Source organism: Oryza glaberrima, chromosome 3 (genome assembly GCF_000147395.1).
Source record: "Oryza glaberrima chromosome 3, OglaRS2, whole genome shotgun sequence".
NCBI lineage: Eukaryota > Viridiplantae > Streptophyta > Magnoliopsida > Poales > Poaceae > Oryza > Oryza glaberrima.
Genome location: NC_068328.1, coordinates 25,456,154 through 25,477,926, shown reverse-complemented (window position 1 = coordinate 25,477,926; position 21,773 = coordinate 25,456,154). Strand labels below are relative to the sequence as shown.

The 21,773-nt window shown below is 44.7% G+C and overlaps 1 protein-coding gene and 1 pseudogene across 1 annotated transcript; both read left to right on the top strand.

Annotated features, from left to right (window-relative positions):
• The first annotated feature begins 203 nt into the window (after positions 1–203).
• LOC127768989 (uncharacterized) lies at positions 204–11,592 on the top strand (annotated as a pseudogene).
• Positions 11,593–16,990: 5,398 nt separating this feature from the next.
• LOC127765961 (alpha-amylase/trypsin inhibitor-like) lies at positions 16,991–18,099 on the top strand. Its single transcript, XM_052290945.1, has one exon. The coding sequence runs from the start codon at positions 17,212–17,214 to the stop codon at positions 17,908–17,910; it is 699 nt and encodes a 232-aa protein (XP_052146905.1). The 5' UTR covers positions 16,991–17,211; the 3' UTR covers positions 17,911–18,099.
• Positions 18,100–21,773: the final 3,674 nt, after the last annotated feature.

Sequence of the window (21,773 nt, the reverse complement as noted above, 5' to 3'; positions counted from 1 at the left end):
TGGAGGGAGAAGGAAGAAGATCCAAGTGTATTTCTGTCTAATATGGTATTTTGGCGAAGGCGCTCGGGTTGTGGAGGTTATTTCGGCGAAACCTATTTAAATAACGTTATTCTAGCGAATCCAACCTTATATGATACTATGATATTAGGTATGTAATTTTCTCGTCCTCTATACTATAGTAGTTGCCCTAAGCCCAATTCCAAGCTTTGCCTAGGGGGGGAATAAAAAAAACCCCGAAAGGCCTCCCCTCCGCCGCCGTAAAGCTTCGGCCGTCGGGATCTCCGAATCGCCGCCTCCACCCTAATCCCCTCCGCTTCTGTCGGCGTGCAGGCTGCGCGAACTCATCAGAAGCGCCGCCTCCACCCTAATCCCACTTCTGTCGGCCTGCGGCCTGTGCGAGCTCCGATCCGCCGCCTCCACCGGAATCGCCTCCGCTGCCGTCGGCCTGCGGGAGCGCTTCGAACCGGCAAGGATGAAATCGCGCAGGGCGCTGTGGATTTCCAGGGAACGGACCAGAAGAACGGCGAACTACGAAGACCGGGAGAACCCCTTCTGGGCCCTTGCAGGTATGCCGCCGCCGTCGTCTGTGCCATGCCAACTACAGTCGACTGGTGGCACTGGGATGGAGTCAAGCCCGGAGCAACTCCCTTCGCCGCCGTGCCAGGCAAGGACACCATCGCCGCCCCCGAGTGGGAGGGCATCATCGCCGTCGCAGCTGCTCCCCGGGAACAGAGGGAGAGGGAGAGGATACAATCACCGCCCATGAGTGGGAGGGCATCATCGCCGTCGCAGCAACTCCCCTGGGAAGAGGGGGCATGCCCGGAGAGGGTACGATCGTCGCCGATGAGTGGGAGGGCCTCATCGTCATTGTAGCAGCTCCCCTGGGAAGATAGGACATGCCCGGAGAGGATACCATCTCTGCCAAAGAAGCAGCAGCTCCCCTGGGAAGAGAGGACATGCCCGGAGAGGATACCATCTCTGCCAAAGAAGAAAATGTATTGGTTTGCTCGCTCTCGGGAAGCCAATTCCGTGCAAGTATCACGTCCAGGGGAAGCATCATATCCTGAGGCAACCGAGGGCAAACCAGAGTATAATCTGCACGTCTTGAAGAGCATGAAGAAGAAGAAGAAAAAGAAGAAGAAGCGGGGCAAAAGGAATAAGAGAGGTCAAGGCGGCTCCGAGGACAAGAGCCAAGAGAAGCAAGAGGTAGCACAAGAGCATCTGGGCTCGGTGTCGTCCTCATACAGCTCTCCGCTGCGTGAACCGCAAGCTCCACTTGTGCCTATGTGGACGAGTCCTTCTGGAGAGGTGGTGTATGGCATCACCGATGATCCCACAGCTGCAGAAGCCTATCATTGGGCTTTTCACGAGTACAAGAACAAGAGAGGTACGCTTTTTGTCCGTCTGTTTTTACCAAAATTGTGATAAGCACAATAATTACACCAAGTACTATTTTAATGTAAGGCTGAACTGCATCAATCCACAGTCTGCTCTAGTATTAAAAAACTTTCCAAGGTTTGCCTTATGGTATCCAAGTTGAAAGGTATAAGTTGTATGCTGTCCTTTAGTAGTAGGATAAACTAGCAAAACAAAATTGGAATTACCTGCAAAAAATTGTGTGTAAATTGCACTTGCACTGGGTAAAGCATACCTTATTTAACTGTGCACCAGGCTTAGTTTATGCTTTCGCTTTACACCAGGGTATATAAGTTCTACTATGCACCAGATTGCTTCACAAAATTGGAGTGATATTGTAAAATATGATTGAAACTTATGGAATTCTTAAATTTAGACCATATTTCATGAAGTTTCGTTCAGAATTTATGAAATTTCTATAGGTTTGATGATTTATCCTGGTGTTATGTGACACATTTTAATACAAAGTGATAATACTACCAAGCGCAACGTGCAATTTGTTGAAAAATTATTCAAGCTCACCGAATTTCACATGTCTTTGTTATAGCACGCCAGGAACTATTACCGACAGTAAGGTCGTCAATCTCTGCTGCTATTGAACACTATAATCCCGAGCAGAAGAAAACACTCCTAAATGCTTCCAAATCCATCGTGAGCCTTTCAGCTTATCACGGTATTATATATTCTTCGACTAATCTTTTTTATTTGATGGTAGTGTCGGTTGCTTTTTAGCTAACTTCTTTTGTGTATATGTAGATGGTAGAGAGATTAATCAGGGAACTGGTATAATTATCGAGTGCGATGAAGTGAAGAATTCTGCTATCATTTTAACTTCTGCTTGGCTCATTTGCATAAAGAAACCTTTTGATGATTGGTCGCATAAAGATTATGCTCCTGAGGCTAAGGTAGAACACTTCAATCTCAACATGCTCCTAGCTATAACATTTTTGTTTGCTTAGTTGGAGGTGTTAGCATGAATAGGATGGTCACATCCAGTTTTTTAATGATGTTCCATGCATTTTGTTGCTTAAGTTCTAATTTTAGGGGATATTCTCTCTAGATGCAGAATTGTCTCAACCTCCCCCCCTCCCAAAAAAAACAATGACACAGTGCATAGATGCTGTTGCTCCTAACCCCTTGCGTGTTTGTATCCACCTTGTGTGCCATAGCTACCTCCCCTTCTCACCTTGTGTGCCACCCGCCATTGCCCTGTATGTGTTGCTATCTATTTCTTTTGATTGTTCATCTGTGCATTTGCACACAGGTTTTTGGTCCTAAGTTAGAACTTAGAAATAACCTTTAGATTACATTTTATACAGGAAAAAAACAATCTTTTTTTGCATTGCGTGTTGGTCATATAGGTCGATAAGTTGGGAAGCTTAGGAAGAAAAGGAGGTTACTCGTTAATGTTGCTTCTCACTATGTCACAACTACCTGCAAAAGAAAATCGTACCTCAGTACCTCACTTATGAGAAAAAAATGTACTCCCTCCTTCCACAAATGTTAGACTTATTCTATATTTTGTTTTTTTTCCAAATAAGTTGGTCATATTTGTAGTTTTCATGTATCTAAGACTTAAATGAAGAGATAAATTAAATGTTTAATCGAAACCTAATGAGCCATTTTAATACTCATTGGTTGCATGCATGCATGCACAGGCTCCTTGATCTTTGTTACATGTAAGATGAGTTCTTTGTTACATGTAAGATGAGTTAATTTCTTCTTGGTTTTGGTGACAAAAGTAATATGTCTAACTCTTGTGGATGGAGGGAGTATATGCATACAAGAGGCAACAAAATTTAGCGGATATTACTGCCAAAGACAAAAATACTCTATAAATTTATTTTCATAGAAATTATACAAAATTTGATTACACGATACATATTATACATAATTAAAAATTTCACTTGACCAAAAATTGATTGCAAGTACTTTATCGTCTATCCAGCCAAACAAACAAGCTAATTGTATCACCCAATCCATCTTGATCCCCGCCAATCAAGCACATTTTTAGTCTCTCCAACATTTATTTGTGTTGCTGTGTTTTTATGCATTATTAATTCTATCCAAATTACGCATCATATTTGCAGTCTGTCTAGCTGCTCTCTTTGTTCACAGAGTTTACTTCGTGTTTACTTATTGATATGTTCCTTGATTTTTAATTCAATTCTGCTAAAGGGATGTTCTATCCTGGTTGCTGCTTGGATAGTTGCATTAAAGCTTAGACAACGACACTACTTGTTGTTTATGTTTATGTAAAGTACCCGACACAAAAATCTTTTATTGAATATGTTAGCCAGCCAGGTGTTTGCATGGCAGATTAGTGCCTCACACGAATAACATCCAAAAGCTTCCATCCAGATCACAGAATCGGTCATGAAACTTGAGTCTTGCATGCAGAATCAATCATGAAACTGAAGGAAAATCATCTTCAAAATTAGCCTAGCCATTAAACTAGAGTATATTTGAGAGATGACCTGATCTTAAACTTTGGGATGTTCTACCCTGGTTTGTTGGTTGCATAATTGCACATTACCTTAAAGCTTAGACATTGACTCTACTTGCTGTACAAGGTTATATAAAGTACCCAGCATAATAAAGATCTTTTATTTCTTATGTTAGCTAGCCATGTTTTTGTATGGTAGAATAGTGCTTCACATGAACAACGTCCAAAATCTTCCATGCAGATTGCAGAATCAGTCGTGAATCTTGATAGTAAAATCTTACATGCAGAATCAACAATTAAACTAGAGGAGAATCTTTTGTGCAGAATTAGCATATACATGAAACTAGTGTGTCTTTTAGAGCTGACCTGACCTTTGGGATCATTAGTTATTGAGACCTGTATTAGTGTAGGAGCATTGTATATACAATACAAAGGACTCCCCCTGTTGATTTTAATAATCCACGGAAACAGCCAGGCACTTAGTATTCTCCACATGGTTAACTTACTTCATGCTTGGTGTTCCTTGATTTTAAACTCAGACATGCTTCATATATACTTGGTGTTTCTTGATTCTCAAACTCGAACATGCTCCATATATGCTTGGTGTTACTTGATTCTTAAACTCAGACATGCTCCACGTATACTTGGTGCTCCTTTATTATTAAACTCAGACATGTCACATGCTCCATATATGCTCTATCCTGCTTGGTGTTGTTTGCTTTACTATATTTGTAAAAGAAATGAACATGCAAACTGTATAGCTCATAATAGTATAAGTGATATATCTTTCACATTAAGTGTTTTTAACCTACTCTTTTTATTTATTTATTATTTTAGGTCACTGTTCACATGTTGGATGACACGATCTCAGTGTGTCGATTGCTGTACTTCAGCAAGCATTTCGATATTGCCTTATTTGAAACTGTAGGAGGGCTAACTATACCGATTATGCCATTGAAATCTGATTTGGAATATGGCCAGGATTTCTGTGTGCTCACCAGAGACATAAATATAGATTTGATTTGCACAACAGTCAAAGTGAAGTACTTAGATCCGTATGAGCACCAACACAATCACTATATGTTCATTGGTGGTTCCATTCCCAAGGTAATGATGGTATTTAAAATTTTAAATTCTAAATAGTTAGTTGCACTTGTCTATAATCTCAATGTGGTATTTAAATTTTGCTTGCAGTGTGGTACTGGAGGTGCATTGGCAGATTTCAGTGGAAACACTGTTGGGATGTTATTCTGCACCTTGCCCATGGTTGCATTCCTACCGAGCTCCCTGATCCTCACGTGCCTAAGATTGTGGAAGAAGTTTGGGTAGGCATTTTTATTTTTGTTCATCCTAGTTGGCTATATACACTTGCTTAATTCAGAAACTTAGGACATTAGTTTGAGATATGCACTTATGCTGCCAGCACAAACTATTTCCCTTCCATTCAACAAGTTTACATTTAAACCTGTACAGTATGTTATATTTTATATAATATAAAAATGAGTGCCAACTTAATATGCATATGCACAATACCTCTGTCCATTTGCTCTCAAAACCAAATGTACGGTAGAATTCACAGACAGATACATACAAGTGAGGTGCTGAATTAAGAATGATAGGTGTGAGACTGTTAGATTCAGGTTAAGAATGTGGGGATAGGTTTGTAATGGCCTCTATTCAACATCAACAAGTACTGACTGAGATGCAAAGTGAAATGTATTTATATGTTTTAGGCATGCACTTCTACAACCCTAAACATGTGATACACTATAATTCTTGTATATTGGACTTATTATGTGGTATGATTATGCCATCTGTAGCAACCAAGTGGCATTCAGCAGCTAGTATAAATTAGTAATTATTACCATCTGACCATCATGTTTACAGAAAACACATCAACTGCTGTTTTTTTTTTGTGTATAATATTTCACTTTAGATATAATTATCTTATATAAAATAAATTTAATAGTCTAATAATTTCATATAGGCAAATTGTTCGACCTCAGCTTGGTTTGAAGTTTAAAACAGTGGATTTTCAAGAGATGACGCTTATTGAGTTGCTGTCTCGTAAATACAATATTACCTCTGGTCTTATTGTAGGAGAGGTAACTTTTTTATTTATGACATCTATTTATATTTATGTGTATATAATATAATATTTTCATGTATATATTATATTATTTCTGGATTGATTTTAGGTTTCAGCTGAATGTGCTGCTGAGAAACTTGGCATTCGAGTTGGGGATATTATTCTCTCTCTCTCCAGGGAGAGAGCATTTCAAGTATAATCCAGGTAGCAATTGACATCCTTAAGACTTTATTTGAATATTTCAAAATCTAAATTAGCTCTTTCAAACAAAAAGGCATAAAGTATAGGTAGCATGTGCATTAGTTTATTTAATACAAATTTGACTCAATCCTTTTGTGTTAGTTGGAGAATATATTGCTCAGTATTGGTGAGAGATATCTTGAGGAGGGTAACGACTCCAGCTCTAAGGTTGATATCAAGGTAAATTTCCGTGTACTTAATGAATACACTTAAAACCATATACTGGTATTAGGATTATTTATTACTCTATAGGCTGTTTATCTCCTAGATAGTTAATCTCCTAGACCTTTGGTTTTTTGTAACTCTCTAGCATTCATTGTAACTCAGCACTAGCATTCATTGTAACTCAGTTATATATATGAGAGATCACCTCCCCTCTTTTGTGTGTGAGGCATCCATTCCACTTCTTCTACATGGTATCAGAGCATAGGCCCTTACCTTCTTTTCCTCTGCTCTAGCACGTCGTCGTCGCAGCTGTGTTCTCCACCATGTCAACTGAATCCACTCAGTCCTCTACCTCATCATCCTCCAGTGGTGGATCCTCTTCCAACATCACTAGCGAGTTTCTTCATCCCTACGCCACCGTCGCCGTCAAATCACACGTCCCCATCACCCTGGAGAACAACCACCCAAACTACAACAAATGGAGGGCCTTCTTCACCTCCCTGTGCGGCAAGTTCGGGTTGATGGCTCACATCGACGGCTCCGCTCCTCCACGCCCTGATGACCCGGCCTGGGAACAGGCCGACTGTTGCATCCGTAGTTGGATCTTCGGATCAGTTACGGACAACGTCCTTGACCTCGCCATGGAGCTAGATCAGACCGCTCGGGAGCTCTGGGTCGCCATCGAGGACATGTTTCATGCTAACAAAGAACCCCGAGCGATCTTCCTCAGCCACCAATTTCACTCCATGCTTCAAGGGGACTCCTCCATTGCCGACTACTGCCAGAAGATGAAGACAGCCACCGACGCCCTTCGCGATGTCGGCCACGCCGTTTCCAAGTCCCAACTTGTGCTCAACCTTCTCCGAGGACTAAACGACCGCTTCTCCAACACCGCCGATCAGATCGCAAGCGCGGACGTCCTCCCGAGCTTCACATCGGCGCTCAACACCCTCCTGTTGAAGGAGTTGCGCATCGCCAACCAGGCCAAGGTGGCCACGGCGACGGCGCTGGTCACCGGCGCCAGCTCGGGCTCCGGCTCCTCTTGCCCTCCCGGCGGCTGCGCTTCTTCCGGAGGTCAAGCATGCACTGGCGGAAACAACAGCCGCCGCAGCCGCAAGGGCAATGGCAGCTGGATCGGTGGCGGGAATGGAGGGGCCGGAACTGGAGGCGGATGGGGTGGCGGCAGTGGGGGTGGTGGCAGCGGCCGCCCGCTTCCTCCTGCTGGTGGCGGTGGCTACAGGGGGTGGCCAACCCTAGCTGGAGGCCGGCCGGGCCCTGGGTCTGTTTTAACCCTTGGCCGGCCCAGCAACCAGCGTGGCCACCCCACTCGGCCCACTACTCCTAGGCCGGCCTTCTTGGGCCGGCTCCGGCAGCCCACTACTCAGGCGAACACCACTTTCGTTGGCCCATCGATGTCGCCCACATCTGTTCCTCCAGGCTAGCCAGACCCAGGGCCCGGCCTTCTTGGGCCGGCTCCGGCGGCCCACTACTCTCAGGCGAGCACCACTTTCGTTGGCCCATCGATGTCGCCCACATCTGTTCCTCCAGGCTAGCCCAAGTGGGAGCAAGCTGGCCTCATTGCATCCTTGAACCAGATGGCCTTCCAAAGCCCAAACAACTAGGTTTTGGACATTGGCGCAACATCTCATGTCCTCTATTGACGGTATCCTCGTTACTCGATTGCCTAACTCCCACACTTTTATTACTGTTGGAAATGGTCACACCATCCCCGTTATTTGTCGTGGCACTTCATTCCTTCCCATAGGCACCACCAAATTTGCACTAAAAACATCCTTGTCGCCCCCTCCTTAGTTCGTAATTTACTTTCCGTTCGTCAGTTTACTCGTGACAATAAATGTTCCATTGAGTTTGATGAATTTGGTTTCTCTGTTAAGGACCTTCTGACCCGGCGCGTGATTCTTCGCCGCAATAGCCGCGGGGAACTCTACACCCTTCCAACTGCCACTCCCTCCAGCGCCGCCCACTGCTCCCTCGCCACTTCATCCACACTTTGGCATCGTCGACTCGGTCATCCTAGTGCAGCCGCCATCGAGAGTCTTCGGAATATGTCCTCCATTTCCTATAATAAAATAGACACCTCTCTTTGTCATGCGTGTCAGTTAGGCAAACATACCTGATTACCTTTTGATAGGTCTTTGTCTCGCACTTTCATTCCCTTTGAGCTTGTCCATTGCGATGTGTGGACATCTCCGGTGTTGAGTACTTCGGGTTTTAAATATTACTTTGTGGTGCTTGATGATTTCAGTCATTTCTGTTGGGACGTTTCCACTCCGACACAAATCTGATGTTCATCGTCATATTGTTGAGTTTGCCGAGTATGTTTCCACCCAGTTTGGCTTACCGCTCAAATCCCTTCAGGCTGATAATGGCGGAGAGTTTGTCAATACCGCCACCACTTCCTTTCTCACTAATCGTGGCACCTAGCTACGACTCTCCTGCCCTTACACCTCTCCCCAAAATGGTAAAGCCGAACGGATGCTCCGCACCATCAACAACTCCATACGCACCCTTCTTATCCAGGCTTCCATGTTTCCATCCTGCTGGGCTGAGGCTCTCGCCACCGCTACCTACCTTCTCAGCCGGAGACCCTCTTCCTCCGTTCACCACTCCTTGCCTTTCCAGCTCCTACATCTCACCACTCCAGACTACTCCCATCTTCGGGTTTTTGGCTGTCTTTGTTACCCAAACTTGAGTGCCACGACTCCACATAAGCTTGCCCCTCGTTCAACAGCTTGCGTTTTTCTTGGGTACCCGGCCTCCCACAAGGGATACCGATGTCTGGATCTCTCCACTCGCCGCATCATCATTTCGCACCACGTCGTCTTCGACGAATCCCGCTTTCCCTTTGCGGCGACTCCCACTGCTGCCTCGTCTTTTGATTTTTTGTTACAGGGATTCCCTCCAGCAGTCGCTTCCTCCTCCGAGGTTGAGCAACCGCGACCACTCACGGAGGCTCCCTCCTCAGAGGTCGAGCAACCGCAACCACTCACAGTGGCTCCCGAGCAACCGCGATCCCTTACGGTGGCTCCCTCCGTGGAGGTTGAGCAACCGTACCTTCCCCTCTTCGGCCGCCGCTTGCCGGATGGCACGGTCACCGCGGTCAACGATGCCATTGGTGCCCCCTCGGTCGGTGCCTCCTTGGCCGGCACTGCCCCTTTGGCCGGTGCCACCTGAGCCGGCACCATCGTGTCACCCTTCCACCATATGTACACCCGTCGCCCTGCACCGATGGTCCAGTCATCATCTTCAGCCACTGTGACTGCGACGGCTGCTGCTCCACAGCCGCATTCCATGGTGACGCGCTCCCAGACTGGCTCCCTGCGGCCGGTCGACCGGCTGACCTACACAGCTACCCACGCCACCGTCTCTCCTATCCCGGCCAACTATCGCAGCGTTGGCTGATCCCAACTGGCGTACTGCTATGGCCGATGAATACAAGGCTTTGGTCGACAACGGCACTTGGCGCCTCGTTCCTCGCCCCCTTGGGGCCAACGTTGTTACGGGCAAGTGGATCTTCAAGCACAAATTCCACTCTGATGGCTCCCTTGCCCGCCACAAGGCCCGTTGGGTGGTCCGTGGTTATTCACAGCAGCACGGCATCGACTAAGACGAGACATTTAGTCCGGTTGTCAAGCCGGCCACAATACGGGTTCTCAGCATTGCTGCATCCTGTGCTTGGCCGATTCATCAACTGGGACGTGAAGAATGCGTTTCTTCATGGTCAGCTCAAGGAGACCGTCTACTGTCAGCAACCCTCTGGGTTTGTTGACCCTGCTGCCCCTGATGCTGTATGTCTGTTACAGAAGTCCCTGTATGGTCTGAAGCAGGCTCCCCGTGCGTGGTACTAACGGTTCGCCATGTACATTCGACAGATGGGATTTATGCCTTCAGCGTCTGATACATTTCTCTTTGTTTACAAAGATGGAGATCACATTGCCTATCTTCTGTTACGTCGACGACATCATCCTCACTGCTTCCACCACACCACTACTTCAGCAGCTTACGGCGCGCCTTCACACCGAGTTTGCCATGACAGACCTTGGTGCCCTCCACTTCTTCCTCGGCGTCTCCGTCACGCCTTCCTTTGGCGGCCTCTTCCTCTCGCAACGCCAGATGCTGTGGATCTTCTCCAGCGGGCCGGCATGGCCGAGTGCCACTCTACCTCGACACCAGTGGACACTCGTGCCAAGCTCTCCACCACTGACGGCTTGCCCGTTGCCGACCCTTCGGAGTACAGGAGCATCGCTGGCGTCCTACAGTACCTCGCGCTGACTCGCCCGGATTTGGCATATGCCGTTTAGCAGGTCTGCCTCTTCATGCATGATCCGCGGGAGCATCTTGCCTTGGTCAGGCGTATCCTCCGCTACGTGAAGGGTAGTCTCCACCAGCCTCCACATCGGCTCCGGACCGGTTCAGTCCCTGACAGCATACTCCGATGCGGATTGGGCGGGTTGTGCCAATTCTTGTTGTTCTACGTCCAGCTACTGTCTCTTCCTTGGAGACATTTGGTTTCTTGGTCCTCCAAGCGCCAAACTACTGTCTCCTGTTCCAGTGCTGAGGCGGAGTACCGTGCTGTTGCCCATGCCGTCGCCGAGTGCTGCTGGTTGCGGCAATTGCTCCAGGAACTTCATGTCCCGGTTGCTTTGGCTATTATCGTCTATTGTGACAATGTGAGCGCTGTTTACATGACAACGAATCCTGTGCATCATCGCTGGACGAAGCATATTGAGATTGACATCCATTTTGTCCGTGAGAAGGTGGCTTTGGGACAAATTCGGGTGCTTCATGTTCCTTCATCACACCAGTTCGCGGACATCATGACCAAAGGCTTACCGGTTTAGTTATTTACTGAATTTCGGTCCAGTCTTTGCGTTCGTCATCCTCCCGTTGCGACTTCGGGCGGGTATTAGGATTATTTATTACTCTATAGGCTGTTTATCTCCTAGATAGTTTATCTCCTAGATAGTTAATCTCCTAGACCTTTGTTTTTTTTAACTCTCTAGCATTCATTGTAACTCAGTTTTTATATATATGTATATGAGAGATCACCTCCCCCCTTTTTTGTGAGGCATCCATTCCACTTCTTGTACATATTGTTTTCGTACACTTGTTATTGATTACAACTCTTAACGATAAATGTTTTTTTTTATTTAATAGGTTGGTCTATTTCATGTGCGTAAATGTACCAGAAGATTTATTACTTTATCAGTAGGGTTGTCTGGTGATATTGAAGTCTTTCGCTGAGGTAACAATTATTTCTCATATCGTGTCATTATCAATTTTCATGTTTTCCTTGTTGAACCGTTCATGAACTGACAAGATGTTTGTGTTAGCTCGATGGCGACCTCCTGACGAACAGAAGAGATGGTGAGACGACAAGTTAGTACTGCATGTTGGAAGGAATGAAGTCTTTTAAGAGGAGTGGTGTTCAAAGTTTTTGGTCTGGCAGGTTATACTCTGATGTCTGCAAGTCTGTTCGTGGTCTTGATACATGATTTCTATTGTTGGGTTTCCAAGTGTGTGCTTGCAGTTGCACCCATTAGTCCCTTGCCACATTCTTGCGGTTTTACACCTATCCTTGTGTGGATTTTCGGTCGGGATCTCGTCAGGTGAAGGAATCGCACTGATTTGCCTGCTGTGGTTCAAATTGTTTGGTTTGTTGTTTTTGTTAATTTATTACTCAATCCGTCCCAGAATATAAGAAGTTTTAGAGTTGGACACGGTTATTAAGAAGGTAGGTAGAAGTAAGTGGTAGAGGGCTGTTATTGGATGAGTAGTGGAGGTTGGTGAGAAAAGTGAATGGTGGAGGGTTGTTATTGGTTGGGAAGAGAATACCCGTGTGTTGTAATGGGTGAAGACGGTACGGACGAAGCTCAAATCTGACAGGTGGTAGAAGCACTCGATCAGGATTTGCACTCGGGCAAATTCGTGCTCCGCTATGTAGAGCTGGATCGTGCTTAGACACGACTTCGAGCTAGCCGTGAGGAATAGGTGGCAGCACATTTGGATGAAGAGCAGTGGTCGACGTGGTACACGACCATGCTAAGGTATGGTTGGACCATCGGAGGATCTGAGGTAATGCGTGGAGATTGTCACGTTGCTCTTGCTGCTCGACAACATGGCCATGTCGTGCTCCCTTTGGACTAACAATTCAACGAAGGAATGCAGAAAGATCAAACAGAGATGTTTCTTATCTCGTTTTCATTAAACTTTCATACCAGGTTCCTTTTCTAGCAATTTAGATTTGGAAACCCTCTATGAACTGCGGGAGAGGCTCTGCCTCCCCAGGCTACTGTTTTTCTCTGATTACTATTCAACTATGTACTCGTCTCTCTTCTGGCTCCCCAAAATTTTAAAAATGAAGAATGTATTTCTGTTAGAGAGAGAGAGAAAGAAAGAAACATCATCAACCTGAAGGAATTTTTACCATAGCATGCACAATCAAGAGTTGTTCAGCATTTTTAAAGAGCAAAAGACCCATTACCAAGCAACAGATTGCCAGCATTTGCAACCAGCACCAGCATCTGGGGATGGAAGTGCATCATTCACTTGCGGAAACCGTTGCATCTTGCCTTTGGAAAAAGACCACATATTCTATCATGGAAAAGTAAAAAAAAAGAAATAATTCAGAATTTACCTTGGGGCAAACTATGAATATCGCATCAGGATAAGGCGTTCAACGTCTCACACACTGACCTCACGTGGAGTTTGCACCCTTCTTTCCTTGGATTGGGACCAGCCGCACCGCACCGCGACACATATCTGAGATCACAGCGGCGCGGCGTATGCAGCAGCACGGCTACGATCCGTCTCCGGCATGCGCACGCGCGTGCGGCCCTTGCCCCTCTCGAACTACGAGGTGGCGACGGTGGTTATCTTTTCCGGTTCAGCACGCACGCTCCTCCAGCCTGACCATAATCCTCGCCATCTGCCGCCACCCTCGTTGACATCCCCGAGCCGTGTCCTGCGCTCCTGCACCAGCGCACCCTCTTGAGCCGGCGGAAAGCCGGAAACCGCTTCGAGGCGAGATCAAAAATATATTCAATTATTGATTTAATGAAACTAATTTGGTATTATAAATATTACTATATTTGTCTATAAACTTAGTCAAACTTGATATAGTTTGATTTTGATCAAAGTCAAAACGTTTTGTAACTTGAAACGGACGTAGTAGTTTTTTTTCAACGGCGGCAACCTGCTACTGGCCTACTGCTATGGCCCGTGCCCTAGCGTGGACACCCGAAGATGAATTGGAATCAAAGACAAAACAACGACGGACGAAACCTATTCCTGTTGAGGAAGAAAACGAACACTACCAGCGGCGAGGATTTTGCAATGCACAATCAGGAGGTCCATGCGTCTCCGCGCTCTGTGAGATTGTGGCAGAGCTCGTAGATGGCGCCACCGCTGAATATGCTACCGGAGCTGCACGCGCGGCAGGGGTGGCCTGCACGCCGCGCTCCAACGATGGGTCCAGAGCATCTCAACATCCCTAATACCTTGTTTGGTTTAGAGAGGATTGAAAATGATTAGAGGGGATTGATGGAGAATATTTTCACACCATAATAGGTGTGGAATAAATCCCTTCCAATCTCTCTCTCACAAGGATCTATCTATTATATTATATTATTAAAAGGATAGAAAAAGGAGCCTCCACGTTCACTCTCATGGCCTAGAAATTCTCACATTAATCGGAGAAAAAGAAAAAGCAGAGTCCATATAGAAATACAATTTAGAAATAGCTAAAATTCGGAATTAAAAAATAAGAAATATTAGAAGAGGAGACTAGAGTCCATATAGAAATACAATTCAGAAATAGTTGAAATTCGGAATTAAAAAATAAGAAATATTAGAAGAGGAGACTAGAGTCCATATAAAAATACAAATAGGAAATAACTGAAATTTGGAATTAAAAATAAGGAATATTAGAAGTAGAGTATAGAGTTCATATATAAATACAATTAGGAAATAATAGAAATTCAGAATTAAAAATAAGGAATATTAGAAGTAGAGTATAGAGTCCATATAGAAATACAATTAAGAAAAAAATAGAAATTCGGAATTAAAAAATAAGTAATATTAGAAGAGGAGACTAGAGTCCATATAGAAATACAAATAGGAAATAACTGAAATTTGGAATTAAAAAATATAGGTATTTAAAACTAACTAAAATTCAGAATAAACATAATAAAACTAAAAGTAGAGTTTAGAGTCCGTATAAAAATACAATTTCTAAATAATTAAAATTCAAAATTAAGAAAAACATGGGAAGAAGAGTTTAAAGTAAATATAGGAATACAATTTAGAAGTAACTGAAAATTAAAATTAAAATTTAAAGAATATTGAAATATGAGTTTACATAGAAATACAATTTAGAAATAGCTGAAATTCGGAATTAAAAAATAAGGAATATAAGAAGAGGAGACTAGAGTCCATATAGAAATACAATTAGGAAATATTTGAAATTCGGAATTAAAAAATAAGGAATATTAGAAGAGGAGACTAGAGTCCATATAGAAATACAATTAGGAAATAACTGAAATTGGAATTAAAAATAACGAATATTAGAAGTAGAGTATAAAGCAAGTACAATTAGGAAATAATAGAAATTCAGAATTAAAAATAAGGAATATTAGAAGTAGAGTATAGAGTCCATATAGAAATACAATTAAGAAAAAAAAGAGAAATTTAGAATTAAAAAATAAGGAATATTAGAAGTAGAGTATTGAGTCCATATAGGAATTTAAAACTAACTAAAATTCGGAATAAACATAATAAAATGAAAATAATGTTTAGTGTCCGTATAAAAATATAATTTACAAATAACTAAAATTTGAAATTAAGAAAAACATGGGAAGAAGAGTTTAAAGTCAATATAGGAATACAATTTAGAAGTAACTGAAATTTGAAATTAAAAATTAAAGGATATTGAAAGATGAGTTTAGAGTCCACATAGAAATACAATTAGAAATAATAAAAATTTAGAATTAAAAAAAAGAAATATTAAAAGACGAGTCTAGAGTCCATATAGGAATATATATAATTTACAAATAACCAAAATTTGATATTAAAAATAATTAATAACTAACACGTATATAAAATACAATATTAATATTACACATTAGTAGTTTCGTAGAGTTATTACAAAATTTAAAATTATGTTGTCATTGTAATATATTTTAATAATATAATGAGAAAACATATATGCTATTATATAAGAGAAAACATAATGATGCTAGCCGCGCAATCTGCGCGGGCCACCATGCTAGTTAACCGAACAAGACCTAAAGTGGGTGTTGTGGAAGCGGGGATAGACTATGCCCTTTTGCGGAGAAACGCGAGGCTTGAAGTTGCTGCGGAATAAGCACAATCCGATCCGAGTTACGGTATAGGCGTGCACGACAGAATGGCGGGATGGTGTGGGTCGGTTGGGTTGAGTTGGGCTGGGAGGGGGTGTGTGATAGTTATTTTAGATTCACATCGATCAAATTTGATACAAGCGACTTACAACCAGCTAAAAATCAAATCAAACACAGACTACGTACCAAAATTTTGATAAAAATATCTCAAATTTTTATAATAGTAGAGAAGAGATAAACACTCTAAGATTGTGTTCTGCACGGAAACGTGGTGGCTTATTAATGTATGATTAATTAAGTATTAGCAAACACAACTTTAAAAAAATAAAATAATACGATTCTGAAAGTTGATTTCAGATAGAAATTTTTTTTTAAAAAAAACATGCACGCGAAAAACAAGAAATGTGAGTTGGGAATGGAAAGGGAAGAGTACGGGTGGGGATGCTCTGGAGTTCACTCCAACTCCATCTGAAGGATTTGATGAAATCTCTGTCGTCTCTATATAAGAATGGTTGGGATGAACTAACTAATTCCTAATAGTTTTTTTTCTGCATCTTAATATTTGTAACAAATCTAACGAATACTACATATATATATATATATATATATATATATATATATATATATATATATATATATATATATATATATATATATATATATATATATATATATATATATCTAGAGAATATACGAACTGATTTTACTTGCATAACCTAGAAATTTCATGGTTCATCCACAGTATAAAAATCGTATTGGGCTTTGTGGCTATAATATTTTAGCAACATTTTTGTGTGTATATGGTTTATGTATGTTTGCACGTACTAAATGTTTAACATAGTTTTTTATACATGACCATAGCTTCTTGTTTGGAGAAGAGAGCGTGCATACTTTGTTAATGTTGTTGGCAGAAACATACTCACTAGGAACATAAAAAGGAAGAAAAGGTAAGTAATTTTCATTCAAGCATATGTGATTGAGGGAGTTAATTAGGACAAGTTAATAAGTGGCTTCATCTTAGCCATAGGAAACAATTGATGGTATGGATTTAGTCAAATCCACCTGGTGGAGTTGTAGCTAACTCTAGGGGGATCTGGACCCGGAAGAGCAACACCCTAATACTCGTAATAAAATAGCAATGTACGTTGCTAATGCCAATTCGAGGGTGCGATTTGTTTTGGGAATACGAAATTGAGCCCTATAAATTGTCCACCCTATAGGCCGCAGATTCCTCAATCCTTACTGCAAGCGGCAAAGCCCTCCTCTTCAGCTCTTCTGACGGAAAAGACCACAGCGATGGCCAATTACACATGGATAATACAATTTAAGTAGTGCACGTTGGCAATGCCAAATCAAGAGATGCAATTGCACTCCACCCAACCCTACAAATATCCACCCGCAGCTTAGCTCGATCCTTGCCCACTTCAAAGTTCAAACAACAAAGCCGTCCTCTTCTGACCAAAAAGACCAAAGCCATGGCGCCTTCCCTCGCCACCTCTTCCACCCTCGCTCTCTTCCTCCTCGTCGCCGTCTCCATCGCCGACGCTGCGACATTCACCATCACCAACAGGTGCCAGTACACGGTGTGGCCGGCGGCGGTGCCATCGGGCGGCGGCACGAAGCTCGACCCGGGGCAGACGTGGACCATCAACGTGCCGGCCGGGACGACGGGCGGGCGCGTGTGGGCGCGCACGGGCTGCGGTTTCGACGGCAGCGGCAACGGGCAGTGCCAGACGGGCGACTGCGGCGGGAAGCTGCGGTGCACGGCGTACGGCGCGGCGCCCAACACCCTGGCCGAGTTCGCGCTGAACCAGTGGAACAACCTCGACTTCTTCGACATCTCCCTCATCGACGGCTTCAACGTGCCCATGGCCTTCCTCCCCGCCGGCAGCGGCGCCGGGTGCCCCAAAGGCGGGCCGCGGTGCGCCACGGCCATCACGCCGCAGTGCCCCAGCGAGCTGAGGGCGCCCGGCGGGTGCAACAACGCGTGCACGGTGTTCAGGCAGGACAGGTACTGCTGCACCGGATCGGCGGCCAACAGCTGCGGCCCGACCAACTACTCGGAGTTCTTCAAGCGGCTGTGCCCGGACGCCTACAGCTACCCCAAGGACGACGCCTCCAGCACCTACACTTGCCCGGCCGGCACCAACTACCAGGTCGTCTTCTGCCCATGATCGAACGCGCGCGCGCGCGCGCGGCTGATCGATCGATCTCTGATGATCTTGGGATTTGTATGATCGATGCATGTGTGGATGTAACCGTGATATACGTACCTAAGAATAAGTTTGCACGCGCAAACGAGGATAAGTTTATGTTATCGATCTTTGAATAAGTAAAAACAACTGGGTTTATGAATTGATATATATGAACGATGACTTTCAGTAAGATAAACACGGTTAATTACGTGTTCGATCAGCCATATGTTATTATGCGTGTAACTATGGAAACTATTCTAATTATAAAAATTGAGAAGATGCATTAATATGTGATATATCAATCAATAAATATGTAAGTGTAAATTCAACTTCTACAAATATCAACCAAAAAACAAATTAAACTATATCTAGACATCTAATTAATGTATATTCACAGTCAAATTTGTTTTTTCATTGTGACATGTAGATGTTAAATTTTAACTTGCATATTTTTAAGTAATATATTACATGCCAATATATTTTTTTAAAAATTTTTCATGACTATTTAAGTGACATGTAAATAATGAGAGGATGTTCCCTCGAGAGTTTAAAATCCACTATAGTATATATAACTATGCTTCGGAGTTCAATTCTATGATTTCTCCAACATTTCCAAATTCCAGTCGAGGACGTGTACGGTTGTAAATTAATTGAGTTATACTAGCATGGCGCGCGATTAATACATTTGGACGAACACGCCCAACAAATAACCATGACCACTCTATCACGGCGCATTAACAAGAAATTAACTGTGAACAGTAGTCAGGTCGAATCCTTAAACCTTAGCGGTTTGGACACCACGTGCTATAACCTTAGTGCTTAAGAACTTTTTAGAATACCATAGCTCTGTTAATAGACCTGATCCAGCACTGGATTTATCCTAAATCCAATATCCAGGCCAAAAGCGGTCAGCTTGAGTGGACCCACCCAATACTTGCAACAGCACTCAATCGACTACGCATGCATGGAAAGTCAAGGATTTTGTAATTAGATTCCACGTGCCAAATCGGAATGGAATTAACTAACCCAAGCAGATATATACCCTATCCGTCCCAAAATAACTCAACCGAGGATGAGATATGATCCATCCTAAAACAAAGAATCTGAACATCACATCCCATTTTAAATTAAGTTATTTTAGGACGGAGGGAGTAAGCTACATTATTAAATTGTGCGGGGGAAAGTCATCATACTTTCATACATTCAAGCGGTCAAGAGCCTCCACTATCATTATCTAGAGTAGTGGACCGAGCAAGCATATATCCTCTAGCAAATTAATCTGTCAAAGAACTTATTATTATATCACGAAGAAAAGACTTCCATTCCGCAAAAAGAAAAAATTCTAGAGACGTGCAACAACTGAGTTAGCTGGCACGTAGTACCGATGAAACAGCAGAGTGGAGACCGCACAAAACAGAAAAGAGATGCTCGCGTACGTACGCACGATGCACGCAGAAGCTACCCGTGCACGCGACCTCCTCCTCCTTGTTCCTTGTTCCCTCCTGCCCGGGAAATGCATGGCCAGCAGCAGCGGCAGATCGGGTCATCGAGGCCTGCGTTGCAGCCGATCTTGAACGGATGACGGAAATCTTAAATGAAATTCCATTCAACGCGAATAATGGGCGCACGGGAGCACGCAACCGTCCGGCTCGACCGATTTTGGAATTCTAAATTCTTCCTTGGTTGGTTCTGGTCCTCGCCTGAAGAATTCCTCACCACGCAGAGTCGCAGCTCGCAGGTTCGAACTGGTAGGTAGAGAGAGCACTTTGCCTTCTGTTTCGTTTCGCTCCACCTATAAAAGGAATAAGTTCATCTAAGATCCCTTAACTTGTCAACAAATCCGATTGTCGTCCCTCAACCGAAAAACCAGACACAACGGGTCCCTCAACTATCAAAACTAGTGCAGATGAGGTCCCTCGATGATTTTGAGGGCGGTTTTAGCTGACATGGCGCCTACGTGGCTAATTTGACCTGGTCTTCATCTGACGTGGCACTGAGATGGCGCCTAAGTGGCAATTCGGTCTTGAAAAAATAATAAAACCCGTGGGACCCACATGTCAGTTCCACAAATAAAATAATTAAAAAATGGTGGGACCCACGTGGACCCCACATGTCATCCTCACTCCTCACTCCTCTCTCTCTCTATCCGGGGCGGAGCGGCTGGCCGGCAGAGCAGGGCGGGCAGCGGCCGGTGCAGCGGCGAGGCTGGATGCGGCGGCGCGACCTGGCGACGGGCCGAGGTAACGGCGGTCGGGTGCTAGTCAGCCCAGCGCGGCAGAGGCCTGAGGGAGAGAAGGTCGGCGCGGTGAGGAGGGAGCTTGGCGGTAGGGGGAAGGACAGCAGCCGCTGGCGGTGCTCGGAGCGGGCGCGTCGACGTGGCCGTGCCCGGCTGACGGCGGCTGGGCGGCAGCTTGCCTTGCCTGATGAACAAATTCAAAGACACAACTCACTAGAACTGTTGTATTGATTTGCTATAAGAACCTGCATGTTTTGAGTTTCTGCAGGAACTCTGGAGATTCAATTCCTACAATGCTAAAACTCCTCAAGATTCAGTTCAAATCCAAAGTGGGGAAGAAGAAAAGCGATTCGAGAAGAGCAGCAATGTGGGTCTTAGATAAGCACAACGATATGAGAAAAAAAATTGAAGAACAGAAGCAGAAACCAAAATTCAGGCCAAAAATCATCATCATCACAATGGGAACTCTTTCCGGCAAGAGAGAGATTTATGCGCATTGGCTAATAATAGAGATTAACAGGGAAGGGGGAGACAATGGTAGGTACCTAACCTCAGACGCTGCTGCTTCCATGGTGATGGAGCTCCATCTCCTCCAAAATTTGCAAAGCGGAGAGCCTCTCTCTGTTAATTTGGAGTTTGGAGGGAGCAGAGTAGAGGCAAGGCAAACCAGGTGCAGCACTGTGGACTCACTTTGGTCTCGGCCTCTCGGGTCAGTCCATTCCTACTACTCTCGTGTTCCCCTCTCGCCACCGGACACAGTGAACCCTAGCCGGCTAGCCGCCATGGACGGCGTCCAGCCACTTCGTCTTCTGCTCCTCCCCATATTGCCGCGTACAACTTCGCCGGCCGGCGTGGCTGGCTCTCACGCCGGCCTTCTCTCCCCATTCGCCTGACACTGCCTGGGCTCCCTCAGGCCGCTACCGCGCTGGGCCGACTGGCGCCCGACCGCCATCGCCAAGGCTCGCGCCGCCGTCGCCTCGGCCCAGTCGCCAGGTCGCACCGCCGCATCCAGCCTCGCCGCTGCACCGGCCGCTGCCCGCCCCGATCCGCCGGCCAGCCGCTCGGCCCCGCCCGTTTCCCGCTTCTACCAGCCGCCGCTAGCCCCGCTCCATCGGCCGGAGAGAGCGAAGGGAGAGGATAGAGAGAGAGGAGGGAGGAGTGAGGATGACATATGGGGTCCACATGGGTCCCAACATTTATTATTATTTTGTGTGTGAAATTGACATGTGGGTCCCATGGGTTTTATTATTTTTCCGGATCAAATTGCCACTTAAGCGCCACGTCAGTGCCACGTCAGATGAAGACCGAGTCAAATCAGCCACGTAGGCGCCATGTCAGCCAAAACCGGCCTCAAAACCGCCGAGGGACCTCATCTTTACCGGTTTGAATAGTTGAGGGACTCGTTGTGTCTGGTTTTCCGTTTGAGGGATGAAAATTGGATTCGTTGACAAGTTAAGGGATCTCAGATGAACTTATTCCCCTATAAAAAGGGCAGACTGTACAACAAACTCGGCCCGAATAAGACCGCATCCAGCGCAACCTCGGCCCAAATCTCTACTGTGTTTTTTTTTTCTTTTTCAGGGGAAATCTCTGGTGTTTCCTGTTT